Source organism: Taudactylus pleione, unplaced genomic scaffold (genome assembly GCF_031769625.1).
Source record: "Taudactylus pleione unplaced genomic scaffold, aTauple2 ptg000026l, whole genome shotgun sequence".
In the NCBI taxonomy this organism is placed as follows: domain Eukaryota; kingdom Metazoa; phylum Chordata; class Amphibia; order Anura; family Myobatrachidae; genus Taudactylus; species Taudactylus pleione.
In genome coordinates, this window is record NW_028284428.1 from 33,600,001 (window position 1) to 33,616,918 (window position 16,918).

At 43.9% G+C, this 16,918-nt stretch overlaps 1 protein-coding gene across 2 annotated transcripts in view; it reads right to left on the minus strand.

The window, feature by feature from the left end:
* Positions 1-16,918, minus strand: part of GPR143 (G protein-coupled receptor 143) — a 126,492-nt gene that overhangs the window by 46,450 nt on the left and 63,124 nt on the right. For both annotated transcript variants that reach the window (XM_088451545.1, XM_088451546.1), the window contains exon 7: positions 13,455-13,572. In XM_088451545.1, the coding sequence (XP_088307671.1) occupies positions 13,455-13,572 (118 nt within the window). The remainder of the gene's footprint in view (positions 1-13,454; positions 13,573-16,918) is intronic.

Consider the following 16,918-nt stretch of genomic DNA (forward strand, 5'->3'; position numbering starts at 1 on the left):
TAACCCCACACCTTTAACAACTATCATTGCCTGTTTGTACATTTCCATTCTGCACTAGTGATGTCTCAGAGCCAGTCAGGGGCTACTAATATACCATCAGATGGGAGTGGTTTTTTGAATATACAGTTACCAATAGGGGACATTCTCAGTTTCAGTGAGTCGGAAGCTGAAAATTTGTATTTCAAAGAAACCCTTTTAGACACAGCGGGCACACAATCTGTAGATGAATTGTTTACACAGATTCTCAAACTAAAGAAAAAAGAAATTGATTACCACCTACACGGGGTTACACTTTCAGATTATCATAAAGAAAGAAAAATCCCCAGATGCTTTAGGGTTAAGAATGTTCCCACCATTGGACGAAACAACGTTGAGTTCTGTAAAAGATGGGTGGCAGTTCTAAATAAATGTTCGCTGGACCTCATCTTATTAGTCATAGAGGAATCCAGCAGAGAACTTAATATTATTCGTGATAAGATCAAATCGTTTGATACCACATACAAGACCCATCTCATTAATGACAGTTCCAACAACTGGTTTGACAAATTAAACACCCAAGTTGAGGAATACAAAAGAGATTTAATTAAATATAAAAAAGACAAATTAGCAAAGGTGAACACGGACTACCAGGAACAGCGTGTATATTCCTGGATAACAGGGAGATCCCTTAATCCCAAATTCCAACGTAATCGCTTTAGGAACACTCGGCGACCCTTTGATACAGAAGGGTCCAGTGGTGCTAATTCATCACAAAGTGATCAGGATATCCCTTCTTCTGTACTCCCAATCACACAACGCCCCCCTTTAGGAGTAGCCACTCGAGCACAAAAAGGAAACGATCCCACACTCGACGTGGTAAACAGGGGTCGAGGCAGACGGGTATACAAAAAGAAAACGTAATCATTAATTTATCCTCCCGTGTCCTTACCATGACAGAATCCAAACTATTACAAAGAGGCCTTACATTCATCCCCACATGTTCCTTTAATAGCTTCCATTGGAAGAAAGATTTATGGAGATTAAACAGGAGTTTGAAGCTCAAGGAGTTCTTCAGCAACTCAGACTCTACATCCATCACAACATCTAGTTCACTTTTTAAAAAAGCCTTCTCGTTTGATCCCCCTTCCAATAATGCCTCCATTAAAAGTTTCATTAGAATGTTGGATAATGAGGTAAGCTCCCAATTCAAAGGGAGAACACCAGTTCGACACAATTTATCTAAGGATGAATATAATGCATTGATCTCTTTGGGGAAGGACAATTCTATAATTATCCGTTCAGCGGATAAAGGGGGCGCCATCGTCATTCAGAACAGAGACCAGTATAGTGGTGAAATTTATCGACAGTTGAATGATGAAAAAACATATATTCCTCTCACCAGAGATCCTACCCCGTCCTTCAAAAAACAACTCGATGATAGTTTAACACAGGCTCACGAACGGGGATACATAAACAAAGATATCAAGGAGTTTCTGACGACAGATTAACCCGTGGTTCCATTACTATACACACTACCCAAGATTCATAAATCACTCTCTGCACCACCTGGCCGTCCCATAATCTCAGCTAGGGATAGCCTTTACAGCAACACATCCAAATACTTAGATTCCTTTTTACAACCCCTCATTTCCCTTGAGCCCACATTCTTGAAAGATTCAAACACTCTTCTTGATAAATTGCACAGTCTGAATAATCTTCCACATGATTTATTACTGTGCACGATAGACGTCAATTCGCTTTACACCAGTATACCACAACAGGAGGGTTGTGATTATATGGGTGCCTTTTTGAGATCACATTCTAATTACAAAGGCCCCAATATAGATTTGTTCCTGTGTCTCTTGAAACAGACCTTGAACAACAACTATTTTCTTTTCGACAATAAATTTTTTCTCCAGAAGAAGGGTTGCGCAATGGGTTCCCATGTGGCACCTTCCTTTGCCAATATCTACATGTTTTTTGTTGAAAAAGAACTTTTTCTCCACAATCCGGATTTCAACAAATTTCGATTCTTTTTTGTTCGATACATCGACGATATATTGGTCCTGTGGTCCGGCACGGAAGTGGAATTCACCTCGGTTATGTCCAAGATCAATACAATGCATCAATACATCACTTTCACTCATGAACAAAGTCACAGCGATGTGCATTTTTTGGATATAAATATCCATTGGTCCAGTACCGATTTTCAGACCTCCATTTACCATAAGCCAACCGACAGTAACACCTTACTACATGCACAAGGCCATCACCCCACATCGCTCAAAAGAAGTCTCCCATATTCTCAGTTTTTACGTGCACTAAGAATCACCACTGATCCAGTTCGAGCTGAACAAGAAATTGACTGCATGATAATCAAATTTGTAAAACGTGGGTACAGACTTAAAGATCTGACTGCAGCCAAATCCAAGGCAATTTCTGTACATGAAGTGACAGATAAAGGGATTAAAACAACAAGTAATAAAACAGATACGATGTTATTCGTTAACCAACATAACGTTGCCAGCAAATTTATCAACACCACTGCCAAACGTCTTTGGCCGTTAATCAATACCGACAACTCCATCATGTCTTTAAAAAACTCGAGGATTATGTTGGGCTACAAACGAGGGAAAAATTTAAAAGACTGGCTTGTACACAATGATATCAACTATGGTCCTGTCATTCCTGAACAACATTTCTTATTAAAAAAACCAGGATGCTATCGGTGCACTGGTTGCACGACATGCAGTTTCATGGAAACCGGCCCAGATGTGGTACACCCACACTCAGGGAAACGCTTCCCCATCAGACATACACTAACATGCACTACCAAATGTGTGGTGTACATGATACGGTGTCCTTGCGGACTGGTTTACATCGGAAAGACCGCTTGCACTGCCAGAATTAGAATGGCACAACATCGCACAGCTATTGGACAAGCATTAGAAGGAAAGGAAATAGACCAGCCAGTGGCTCGTCACTTCAAGAATTTCCAACATTCATTATCCACTCTGGTATACAAACTAATTGATCATGTCCCCATCAACAAACGAGAAGGGGATAGGGATAAAAAGCTGTTACAACTTGAAACATTTTGGATTCATAAAATGAACACCATATCACCATTTGGTCTCAATGAACAACTCTCTTTTTCCTGTTTTTTTTTAGGGTTTCCTCACATCACTGCCACACAATGCAGTTACACTTATACTCACAGGGTAGTTGTTACCCACATTTTCAGGCTTCATTATTGCTTTGTCTAATTTATATGTTTGTAATTTTCATGTTGTTTCTTCTATTTTTAATGCCAGGTGGTATTGATTTGTTTGGAGCTATCTGCTGTGTGTTGATTTGCTGTTGTCTCGGCCATCTTTTGCAGTATATATATATATATATATATATATATATTTATATAGATATACTGTATGATATAGATTTTTATATATATACATATATATATATATATATACACACACAGTATATGTATAGTTATATCTATACATATGCACAGTGTCAGATTCAGTAGCACCCCTCTTCTCTGCCCAGCGGTTGCCTGCCCCTCTCCTCCTGTCACCCAGCCTGAGATAGACCTTGCATACCTGAGGCTCACTCACCCTGCTGCCATACTTCATGATAGTTCAATAGGCGACGCGACGGTACCGGCTCCAGCGGCTAATCTGGAGGCGGAGACAGAGCCGTGAGTTGTCACTCATGGCTCGGCTCCGCAAAGGCCCATGGGAGGTGTGGCAGCGGCAGGGCATGAAGCAGCCGTAGAACTCAGCCCTGGAATGCCCCTAGCATTCTGAGTCGCCCCTAGGCATTTGCTTATAATGCCTATGCCTAGGGCCGGCTCTGTCTATGGCCCCCCTTTCCCAGCACAGTCAGCACCTCTCAGTCATCCAGCAGCACCCCTCTACCAGCTGATCAACGATGCATAACCCCATTAGCACTCGCTAAAGGTGTTATGTTATCCTTTCTGTATGTAACAAACAGCGGTAATCTAAGATACTGCTGGATGTCCCAGCATCGTTAGACTGCCAGCAGCTGAGCAGAGGACCTTGCCGACAAGGAGGACTACACTGGACTTTACCGGAGAGGTAAGTATTGCTAAACACCAGAGGCATTTTCGTTTGTATCACTGTGATACTAAACAAAATGCTGCTGGTGTTTAGCTTCATTAATACATTTTCTTATTGCACATTGGATATAAACCACAGAAAGTGCGGACATTCCATTTGAGGGTGAGAATATAAGTGTCAGATTACAATTATTATGGAAGCCATTATTAGAAGTTGCATGCTTTAACTGAGAGTGAATACCCAGTCGCTGTATTAAGAACACTGTTGTTCCACTGCAATTTATTGCGAATACGGACCCTGCTCTCATTACTTTGTTGGAGACGCTGGGCAACTGCTGGAATACGCTGGGTCTCCTGACAGAGAGCCGCACAGTTTGTCTGGTGCATACGGATGATCTGGACACTTTAGCTCACTCACACATACAGCCTAATTAGTGAGGAGCTGGATCATTTCCTACATTATACTAATCCAGGATTGTGAGTATATGAAATCCACTCAGGACATTCTATAAAAAGGATCTTTTAGGAGTATGTCACTAGAACTTTAATACAGCAACGCAGTGGTTCTCAAACTCGGTCCTCAGGACTCCAGACAGTTCACGTTTTGCAGGTCACCCAGCAGGTGCACAGGTGATATCATTACTCACTGACACATTTTAAAAAGGTCCACAGGTGGAGCTAATTATTTCACTTGATTCAGTGTGGAGACATGGAAAACATGCCCTGTTTGGGGTCCTGAGGACCGAGTTTGAGAACCTGTGCAGTAACGTATTAACTTTACTGCAACATTATCTGCTACATTATAGAATCATTGTGGCTACATACAGTAAAATATCAACTTTCAATTATTTGAAACAACACAGCCACCTATTTGTTTCGTACGTGTGGAATCAGGATATATAGGCCATCTTTTAGGCCCTGCTGAGATTCATTTTACGGTTTGGATATTTAATATGTACATGTGAATGTTTTTTTAGGATGTGTATTTTGCATTTTTATTGTGATTGTGATTAAAATAGGTTATTAATCCTTATTGCCTTGTGCAGGGCCGGACTGGCCATCGGGCACTTCTGGCAAATGCCAGAAGGGCCGATGGCCAAATGGGCCGTTTTGGCTGAGCCAGGCTTACCAGGCAGTACACCTTCCCGGGCTGCGCCTTGCTCAGCAAGCAGACGTCACAAATGTGCGGCCGCGTCATAACGCGCTGCGTCATGACGCGGCAGCGACAAAGCACCACGGCAATGGGGCAGTGGGAATCTGGTGCCCCGCTATGGAGACAAGTCTGCTGCATGGAAGGCGGAGCCGCAAGAGGAGCTGAGGCGCAGTACACGGCATTCAGAGGAGGCGCACTTCCGGGTTCCATGCTGCTAATGAAACCCGGGCAATAGCTACAGTGCAGCAGGACGCTGCTTCACAGGGGACTGCATATGGTGACTCTGCACACTCCAGAGGTATCTCTCTCTGCCATCTCAGCAATTAATTTCCTTCTGTCTCTGATCTCACCTTATTCCTCCTCTTACTCTCTCTTCAATCTCCCCTGATTTTTCTCTCTCTCTCTCTTTTCTGTTTCCCCCTATTCCCCTCTTATCTCTCCCTATTCCTTAACTCTACTGCCTGCCCTTATTCCTCCTGTCTCCATTCTCCCCATATTCCTACCCTCTATCTACCATCGGAATCAGTATGATTCGCTGCCGGCCGCATGGCCAGTGGTTCAAATCCCGACAGCATCTGCCCGGCTAGGGTGAAAATGCTGATCATCAAAAGGTAAGTGTTTCCTAACCCTCTCCCCCCCCTAACCCTCCCTTAGGGGTGCCTAATCCTATCCTCTCCCCCAAGTGCCTAACCCTAATTCCCCCTCTAAGTGCCTTAACCCCCCCCCCCCGCCGCCTAACCCTAACCTACCCCTGTGGGTGCCTAACCCTAGCCCCCCTTACCCTAACCTCCCAGGGGGGTGCCTAACCCTAAGTCCCCCCCGTGAGCCCTAAACCTAACCCTCCACCCCCGCGGCTGTCCGCGCCCGGCATCCCTTCGATCGGGATGCTGAGCTCGGGTCTCCCGGCGTAGGTAAAATGAAAGGCGTCGAAATCTCGACACCTGTCATTTAACCCTTGCCGGGATTAAGCAGTCGGGAAGCCGGTGGTCGGCATTGCGTCCGCCGGCTTCCCGACTGCTTCCCATCCCATCTCTCCCTATTCCTCCTCTCTCTCCCAGCTCCCCCTCTTTCTCCTATTAGCTCGATTCAATGCAACGCGTATTAAATAGCGCCGGGACTGAGCTCCCGGAGCTATTAAATTCTGAGCATTGTTAGGTCGGAGAATGCCCTTCTCTCACCCCTCGCGCCTTAAACAGGGTGTTTAGTTACTAGAACGGGCATTCTCCGACTAAACTTCCCGGCGCGTTTTCGTCGCACTACGGGCAGAAAACAGCATTGCGCCTGGACTTTTGTCGGATTTTTGCTTGCATCCCAGGAGAGATGCGAGAAGAAATCCTTAGTCAGGCTTTGCAGCGTTCTGAATTGAATAGCTCCGGGAGCTCATTATTGGCGCTATTCAATTTGCGTTGAATTGAATCGAGCCCAATGTCTCTCTCGGCTTGCCCTATTCCTTCTCTCTCTCCCAGCTTCCCCTCTTTCTCCTAAGGCTCTTCTGTCTCCCCCCTCTCTCTCCCAGATTCCCCTCTTTCTCCTATGTCTTTCCCATCTCCCCTATTTCTCCTCTCTCTCCCATCTCCCCCTATTCCTTCTCTCTCTCCCAGCTTCCCCTCTTTCTCCTATGTCTCTCCCGTCTCCCCCTATTCCTATCCTCTATCTCCCAGCTTCCCCTCTTTCTCATATGTCTCTCCCGGCTTCCACTCTTGCTTCTCTCTCCCAGCTTCCCCTCTTTCTCCTATGTCTCTCCCATCTCCCCCTATTCCTCCTCTCTCTCCCAGCCTCCCCTCTTTCTCCTATGCCTCTCCCATCTCCCCCTATTTCTCCTCTCTCTCCCATCTCCCCCTATTCCTTCTCTCTATTTCCCAGGTTCCTCTCTTTCTCCTATGTCTCTCCCATCTCCCCCTATTCCTCTTCTCTATCCCATGTTTCCCTTTATCTCCTTGTCTCTCCCAGCTTCCCCTATTCCTTCTCTCTCTTTCCTAGGTTCCTCTTTTTCTCCTATGTCTCTCTCGCCTCCCCCTATGTCTCTCCTGGCTTCCCCTCTTCCTTCTCTCTCTCTCTCTCTCTCTCAGATTCACCTCTTTCTCCTATGTCACTCTCGGCTTCCCCTATTCCTCCTCTCTTTCTCTCGTCTTTCCCAATTCCTTCCTACTCTCTCCCAGCTCCCTTCTCCTATGTCTTTCCCAGCCTCCCCAATTCCTTCTCTCTCTCCCGGCTTCCCCTATTCCTTCTTTCTCTCCCTGCTCACCCTATTTCTCCTATGTCTCTCTAGCTTCCACAATTCCTCCTCCATTTCTCTCGGCTCAACCTGTTCCTTCACTCCCTCGTGACTCTCCCTATTTCTGCTCTCTCCCGGTTCAACCTAAACCTTCTCTTTCTCTCCTGGCTCTCCCTATTTCTTCTGTCTCTCTTCCCACTCCCCATATTTCTCCTATGTCTCTCCTGACTCCCGATATTCTCTCTCTACCCCTGTTCCTCCTATTCCTCCTCTCTCCTGGCTCTCCCTAATTCTCCTATGTTTGGTCCCCTCTTTCCTTCTCTCTCCCCAGCTGCCCAAATTTCTCCTCTCTTGTTTATAATATTTCCACTTTATAATATTTGTTATGGGCAAATACTCATGTTTGTGTATGTAAATAATGGACACTATTGTGTGACATAACATGAAAAAGGGACACGGATGTAATGTGAAAAAGGGACACTACTGTGTGTCATAAAATGAAAAAGGGACACTACTGTCTGACGAAAGGTGAGAAAGGGCACTACTGTGTGAAGTAACATGAATAAGGGACACTACTGTGCAGTGTAGTATAATGAAGGGATACTACCATGTGGTGTAATGTGACTAAGGGACACTACTGTGTGACGTAACGTGACTATGGGGCACTACCGTGTGACGTAATGTGAAAAAGGGACACTACTGTGTGACGGAATGTGAAAAAGAGACACCATTGTGTTGCGTACCGTGAAAAATTAGGTGGCTACGCCCCTTCCCAGCAAGACCACACCCGAATTTTTTGGCGCGTGCCATCGGCACGCGCTCTATGTGCTACCCCTATGGATGGCGCAACACTTGCTCTTTTGTCAAAATGTGTAGTTGCGGCTCTGCTTTGGTGTTCACAGATGTGTCCTCTGTGTTCAGCACCCCTTCCCTAAAAAGTCCTACAGTGAACACTATCTAATTTTCTACAGCTGCTAAACTAGGGCTTGGGGAAAATGCCCTCCCCTTTCTTTTGTGTATGACCTACACCAGTGAAGTGCCAGCTTTACCTATAGATATCTGTCCAATCTGTCTGGTGGGAAAGAGAATCTGGTCCATTTTCCAGCATCTGGGAGCAAATTTCTATTGTTATTTGCTCCCATACATTCCCAGATTTTCTGTCCCACCACACGAATTGGACAGATATATCTATAGGTGTGTACACAGCTTAACAGAACCAACACAATACCAAATGTTTGACTCCCAGCAGGATGTGCTCTGTTGTATGTATTTTAATAGAGATTGATGTGTACTTGTCTGTTGTTCTGATATTAATTATATATTTAAGAGCATAGACTAGAAGTGGGAGGGGTCAGGAATAGTAAGGGGAAGAGTCTATGCCAGGAGCCAGATGCTGACGCAAGGTGGGCTGTGTGCTCTTTAAATGCCAGGGCCTATTTTTAGTCCCAGTCCGGCCCTGGCCTTGTGTCTGATAAGCGCCACCTCACACCATTTTTTTGTTCTGTATTAATAAATGGGGCCCTTAGACTTAGGACCTCATTCAGAGTCGGTCGTTGCGGCCGCACGGTCGTAAGGGAAAAGGGGCCGGATATGCAAATGATGCACTCGCAAGTTGCATCCTTAAGATCGGATCGGTAGCTGGCCGACCAAGGGGAGGATGCGGCCGTAAGACAAAAAATACGCCCCCTTCTCGTACGCATTACACGTCATCTCCGGCCATATAAGGATCAATCGAGACCATCAGTAACCATCGGAACTGGTCGTAGAGCTTAAGGTTGACCATACCATCTCTTAAGTACTACGATCAGGTCAGTGTACAAACCACCCATGTTACGTGTGCCATGACACTACTTTGTTAATTATGCACTCCCATAAAACGCCGTTCGCATAATTAGGCACGCCTGCGTTCGGATCTCCACTCCCCCGTTTTCAAGCACCTTCCCCTGTTACCACCCACAAACGCCTCATTCTGTCACTCAAACTACCGATCTGGCTGTGTTCAAGGAGAGAGAAATTTCTGATCGTAGCAGCTAGTTTGCGCACGCACATTGCAAACTTTACGCATGCGCAGTTTAGCGAACATTGGTGGCGTACGACCGTGCACCGCAACGACCGACTCTGAATGAGGTCCTCAGTCTCTTTAGGCCCAGGTAGGCAGTCGCACTGCTACAGTTTTGCTATTAGGGCATGCTAAAACTGTGGCAGGGCATGCTGGGATATATAGTTCCACAACAGCTGGAGTGTCAAGGTTAGCCAACACTGTCCTAGACCATCCCTACTGGACTTGGTGGGCGCTAGGCGGCCGATGGAGTCGGAGGGTAGTATTATTATCCTTTATTTATATGGCGCCACAAGGGCTCTGCAGCGTCTCACAAAGGACATAAACAAATGAGCAAACACAAAAACAGTGACTTACAGTACAAAACAGTGCAGGACAAGGATATAGTTTATATACATTGCTGCAATAGCAGTCATAACACACAAAAATAAGCAGCACGTCGTCAGCTACCAAGAGTTAGGTGCCCTTGTGGGGAGTTTGGAGTAGATGATCGTATGAGTGAGGGAAGGAGAAGCACATGGGGGAAGAGGGCCCTGCTCATTAGAGCTTACATTCGAAAGGGGAGGGGCAGACAGACAGGGGTGAGATGGGGTAGACAGGAAGAAGCAGGTTAGGATGAGAGCTGGAAGGCTTTGATGAAGTAGTGAGTTTTGATGTATCAGTAGCGCCATATAATACAGAGTGTGTCGCAGTGATGACCATATAATGCAGTGAGCAGCGCAGAACCATATAATATAGAGAACGTCATAGTGAGCACCATTTAATGGAGAGTGTGTCGCAGTGAGCGCCATATAATGCAGAGGCACCATATAAGGCAAAGAGCTCCATATAATATAGAGAGCGTTGCAGTGAGCGCCATGTAATGCAGGGTGCGTCGCAGTAAGCGCCATATAATGCAGATGCGTCCTATAATGCAGAGAGTGCTGCAGTGAGTGCTATATAATATAGAGAGTGTCGCAGTGGCCGCCATTTAATGGAGAGTGTTGCAATGAATGCCATATAATGCAGAGAACATCAGTGACCCACATATAAGTTTAACACAGATAATATCAATAAATCCCAAGGGGCGTGGTCTAGTGGTTCGGGGAGAGGTCTCAGGCAGGGAAAGGAAGGTGCATGTAGAATAGAAAGAGAGGAGGGGCGCGGACTTGGGGGAAGGGGCTGGGTCTCGGGCAGTCTAGTGCCAGCCTGGTCAGGTAGAGCAAGGATAAGAAGAGGAGGGCCCCCCTCCTTCTCCGGCCAGACCATCTCCTCTTCGGGTCCGGCCCGCGGCCTGCCGCAGCGCACTGTACTGTACTAATGATGGGTCAGTTTGACTCATTATTAGTACTGCCTTCATTATTGCGGGCCCCGGTACAATGCACCGGCTGCACCGCCGATAGTTCCGCGGCCCCTGCCGTAGTTGCCGAGCCGCGGGATGTCCTTAAGGCATTCCAAATGCCATAGGCATTTGCCTGGAATTCCTATGCCTAGGGCCGGCTGTGGGTGGGGGAAGAAAGAGTAGAAAAAACCCCAGCAATGCCAGGAACAATATCTAGCGAACCAGCAAATGATGCATCAAATGATATGTTTGTATGTTTAATATACTAGTATACTATATTCTCCCTCTAGAACACAGAAGAGATATGCCTTCATTCTGCTAAACTTACCATACTATAAATTTCAGCATAGATTTATATGACACATAATTTGGTTATATAAATTAAAAGTGAAGATATATCATCGCCATCAGCGGCTCCTGCCCTCTTACCTGAGGGGGACTGCCGCTGCTGCTAGCCTGGGTTCCAGCGTCTGCCCAATGATTCTGGCAGGCGTCGGCACCAGCACATGAGCATGAGCTGCAGTAGTGCCACGCATGCGCACACATAACACCAGCCCCGAGAAGCCTATTAGGGCTGCCCGAAAGGCAGAGCAGCCTCTTCCACTGGAAGCCGCTCTGTTCTAATCACAGCCCGGACTGGCAATCCCAGGGGGAGGAGACACCTCCCCCTGGGGCTGCCTGTTTTTAGCATGACTGGCAGGTGGCGCTTCCAATGGGAAGCCAACTCCAGTCACAGTGAAGCCAGTGCGGCTGATTTTACTGGGGAAAGGGGGCTGCCACTGATCATCGCTAGGTTCTTTGTGGGTATTGTATACATCATTTACTTTTTTTTACTTTCCGAGCTTATACAGAGGTACTTACAAACACTTATTATGGGAAGTAATTCTGTGATCAGATAGGATTCCTATAAGCAGGGATGTGCAGTCAGGGGAGGGTTGCCAGCTGTCGCTGTAAAACTTTTTGCAGATGCACCTTTCTGCGGTGGGGCAGCTTGAGTCTCGCGATCCCGTTGGGTCATGCGATCCTTGGCCATCCTCTGCCGCTTGCCGGTGGCTCAACTCTCTGTGAGAGGAGGCTGGTCCGCAGCTTCGAAGTCTGGGGTGCGTGCCTAGTTACGCCGGTGATTGCCAGGGACCCGATACGCAGCGTCTGTGCAACTTCCGGTACAGAAGACGGATGCGGAAGTGGGGGTACGATGGGAAATGTAGTTCTTTAGTGCGTCCTGTGTATAGCATAGCGGCCTTGATAGCCTTCTTCAGGGACATAAGCTTGTTCCCCTGTTAGCAGATGGATGAGAATTGAAACCTTCTCTAAGAAGGCTGAACTATCTCATTCCACCTCCACCTTGAATCCCAATTCAACTAACAAACATCAAACAAAGGGGAGTTTGAGGTAACAGGGGGGAGGGGGAAGGGTCAAGGTGGGGAGAAATAGATATCTTAATATGATAGTAACAATAGTCCTGACCGGAAGGTGATAAGTCCACGGGTTGGGAAGGATGGCAGTACAAAATATAACCAATAGTCTGCAAAAAAATATATAACAATAGTCCACCAACAAGCAGATGAACTAAATAACAGTAAACAGACAAACGTAGTCTAGGGGCTTTTCAGCAAGAGGACACGTGATAAGAAGAGGACATTTTGAGAAAAATTGGCTTTCTATTTTCATAATTATTCTGATCAAGCTCCAATCATCATATTGTGTTCTTGAGTTTTTGCGATTACCCTCAACTGAACTTCACTGTTGTATTCCCTTTACAGCAGCAGAATGTCATCATAGAAGCAGGAGGGCTGGAAGCTTGTATAAGTAGTATACCTAAAAGATTTGTCAATGTGATGTATAAAGCTGCAATCCCAGTTGTGCCTTTGTAACAGAAAACTTTTTTTATCAGGATGTGAGTATAACCTGATCTTTGAGCCAGTCAGTCACAAAGCTACATTACTCTGTTACATGATGGCAGAAGAAGGAGGAGGGTGGGGATATTAAGATATGAATGTGCAATTTGCTGAAAAGGTATGCAGTCAGCTTGTCAATATCCTGAATGTCAACACACAATTTTAGGGTTAGGGTTAGACATCAATTAGGCTTATGGTTAGGCTGCTATTAGGGTTAGATTAGGGTTAGGGTTAGACTGAGTTAACTCAAATCCCATGGTCGACATGCCAACTACCGACATTCAGATTGGAGATGATGTCAGTGTCGTTTATTTGAATATCAACATTCAGAACATGTTGACATTATGCTGTCGACAAAACATACCACACCAGCTAATAAGATTTATTTCCAAAGCCTCTCTGTCCACTGCGTCATAGAGGTTTAGGCATTCTAGTCTATAATATGACTGTGGTTGCCATGATAACTGCATGACTCTTAGAAAACTGTAAAAAAAAAATTACGAACAGCTTGAAGAAATTACTTAAGAAAAATAGAATAGTGTCTTATGTTAAAAATCCCCTAACCCCTCACACACTTTTTTAATGGGTTGCAACTAGTATTGAGCTGTTTTTAATTTTACTATTTTGTCACAGTAATCCTCTGAAGCATTACTATATAAAGAACATTCACAATCACAGGAAGTGTCTAAGTCAGTGGATATTTCATTAGTTATAGTATGCAAGTTGATTAAAGTCATGCTTGACTTACCATGATGAACCATGTGATAAGAGCAGCATTCCTGACATTTTTCAGCTGATCTGCATTGACGTCTGGCTGCATTTCCAAGTAGAACAAAAGGCTCTCATTGATAATATTGGACAGCCAACTGATGAAAAGATTGAAAAAATAAATAAATAAAATATTAGTGTCTGTAATGGTAAGAGCAGACGCATTTGTTACAACCCCATAATGGTTAAGAGTAGACACATTAGTTACAAGCCCTCCTCCCTACAAACACACAGCCCTTTGTAATACAAACTACTCAGTATATTCAGAATATTAGGGAATTTAGGGGCTCTTTTTAACCTCATCCATGCATTCATTTTTCTTCAGGTATATCAATTATACTATAAAACATTCACGGAATTTACTAGCAACAAAATCAGATTAAATTGTGTGTCAATTTAAATAAAAAAATAATAATATAGTCTTAAGAATTATAATTATGTATATTAAATATTATTCAATTCTTAACACTACAGTTGTCTGTTTACAGTATCTTATAGGCTTAATAGGGATCAACAAAAAAAAAAAAGATTAAAATATTTTCATGAATTTTGGAATGTACCTCCATATCGAATATATTTTAGTATAATAATAATAATTACTGAAATAATTTGCTTCCCGTTTTATGGAAATATTTTTTTAATAATTTCATCATTTTTGTAGTAATAAAAATATTAAAGAAAACATTGATTTGCTTGTGATTGTGACATAAAGAAGTATACAAAATGACCAGGTTATATGATTTTATGTACACTCTATATAGCAAACTTGGTTGATTCAGAAAGATTTGCAGCATGTGTGGGTACAAAACACCCACATCTTTTCAAGATATAATTTGTAGCCAGATAAAAATGTGGTGATCTCACAATGGGGCAGATTTAGAGTTGCATGCAAGTCCTTCTTAGCAACTGCATGTTTGTTGTAGCCAAATGAACGTATCTTCAAGTGATTCATAATTGGCATCTAAGTCACATCAATTTTGAATATTGACAGCGATTGACTCTGAACCAGCCACAGCGTGTGCAGTTATCACCTGATTGCATTAGTTATGATTTGTATAATCTGTCTGCGTGTGGCAAAACTATGAAGGTTCTGAGAAGATGACAAATTGCGCCTGAATTGTCGCTGTACAATCTCCCTTCTCCTCAACTACTATTGATATTGCTTACACCAACAACAATTCAGGTGCAATTTGGCATCTTTGCAGAACCTTCATATGATTATTAAGGATTTGGATATCCTTTCTGACATATTTGCTGCCCAAACTTAGAGAGCGCGAGGTAACCTACCTTTTAAATGTGGCAAAACTAGACATTGAGGGCCTGAATACGAGTTGGGGCTGAACTCACCTCAACACCTCTCTTCAAACGCTGAAGGACCCAAGCTTCCTTCAGAAGTCCCATTTTATTAAGCACCTCCACACTGAGCTATCCAAGATATTCATTCTATCCTACCATGCAAACTTGGTTCTCAGTTGGCACAGATTAGGCAGGGTGAGATAAAAGTGGTAGGTGATTTCAATACTGTTCTTTACTCTAACCTAGACAGATCTACCCCGTAGAATCTCCACTTAACAGGAGAAACAGGGTGACTTCACAGTAGTCTATCATGGGGGAATACGTTGGCCCAAAGGGCCCCATGAAGCTAGAATCATGGTTAAACACAAAGGGGTTTATGTATGAACTATCAAGCAGTGCCTATGGCAATCAATCAGCTTTGAGGTATCATTTATCAAGTACAGTCTTTAAAATAGTAGGTAGGAGCTGATTGGTTGCAATGGGCAACTTCTCCACTGGTCCATTTCTCCACGTTTTTCACTGCTTTATACATAAACCCCAAAGAGAGCAAAGATATGCACAGATGTGCCACCTACTGCTCACATTCCCTGTTCAAGTGTCATGTTAAGCTGTATGCCAAGATTCTAGCCAACAGATTTATTTCTGTACTTCTCACACTGGTGCAGTACTACCAGGTAGGTTTTGTCCCAGGTGAACAGGAATGGGATAACACAAGGAGAACCATTAACCTTTTTCACATTCTGAATTTCAGGAAAACTCCTTCTCTAGATGCAGATAAGGCATTTCACAGGATGACAGCTCATGTCTCAGACTCCAATACACTGATTAATATGCTGCCATAGAAACTGCCCACTGATTGGTTGAGAGTGGTCTGGCTCTTAGCCAATCAGCACTAGTGCAGAAAATTACGTGGGAACTGTCATTTGGATAGTGCTGTACTGTATATACAGTACAGTGTGTCCGTGGGTTCCGGAAGATGTGTTCTTTGATTTGTCCAAGACAGGATTTCTACATGGAGAAGGTGACTGAGCACCACCACGAGTAGGTGAGTATGAAGTGTGTGAGTGTAATAAAGGATTAAATCAGTGAGTGTATAAGTCCTGCCTTTTTTAAATATTTTTTTTACAGTGGGAGTACAGGTGCCAATGAGCCCTTACTGTCCGGGCATGCTTGCAGATGTGGTTCTTCAAGTGCAGGGATGCTGGAGCAGGCTTGCTGGGTCTTGTAGTACCACTGTAAATAATAATAATTCTATCTTTTACACCATTACAGATTAGGCAGGGTGAGATAATAGTGGTAGGTGATTTCAATACTGTTCTTTACTCTAACCTAGACAGATCTACCCGGTAGAATCTCCACTTAACAGGAGAAACACCCTTAGTTCTAAGGCCCTAAATTCATTTTAAACCTCCACAGCTTGTTTGTCTATTGGAGGGTTTCTGACCCTTTGGTCAGGGTCTATTCTTTCTACTCCATAATACCTATATCAGTATTGACAAAATGTCAATCTAAATAATCATTAACAACCAAGTCTAGCATATAACATGGTTTGGTAATGCTCCTCCTGTTGATCTCTCCTCTCTGGCTCTTCAACCCTCCAAACCGCTTGAAGACTCAATGAATCACTGTGACATGAACCTTCTTCTATTAATATTTTGAAGCAAGCAACACCACAGACATTATTACATTATATCTTTGGGATGACCATAAGACAGTATTTAGGGGAAACATAATTTTGCTAACATCCAAATCCAAGAGGGGAAATTGGACAACATGAAACAAGAGTCATACTCACTACAAAAAATAGGATTACAATATTAATCTAATCTAGACACTAAATTCAGAGGTGAGCTTAATCTGTTTATATCAGACATATTGGCAAATAAATTGAAATGGATAAATCAGCAATTTTAGGAAAAGTTCAAAGTTGTTAATACAATACTCTGAACTCAAATTTCAGCCTGTAACTTTATGGCCATCAGGGACTCTAAAGGAGTTTTATCTTATGGTCCTCAAAAGATTCACTCTGAATTTAAAACATTTTAACTAAAACCTTATAACCTCTCAAACCTTCAGGCAGATACACACACGGGCAATAGGAAATACTTGGCAGATGCTGGTCTCTCTAGGGTGTCCCCTTAAGCCTCT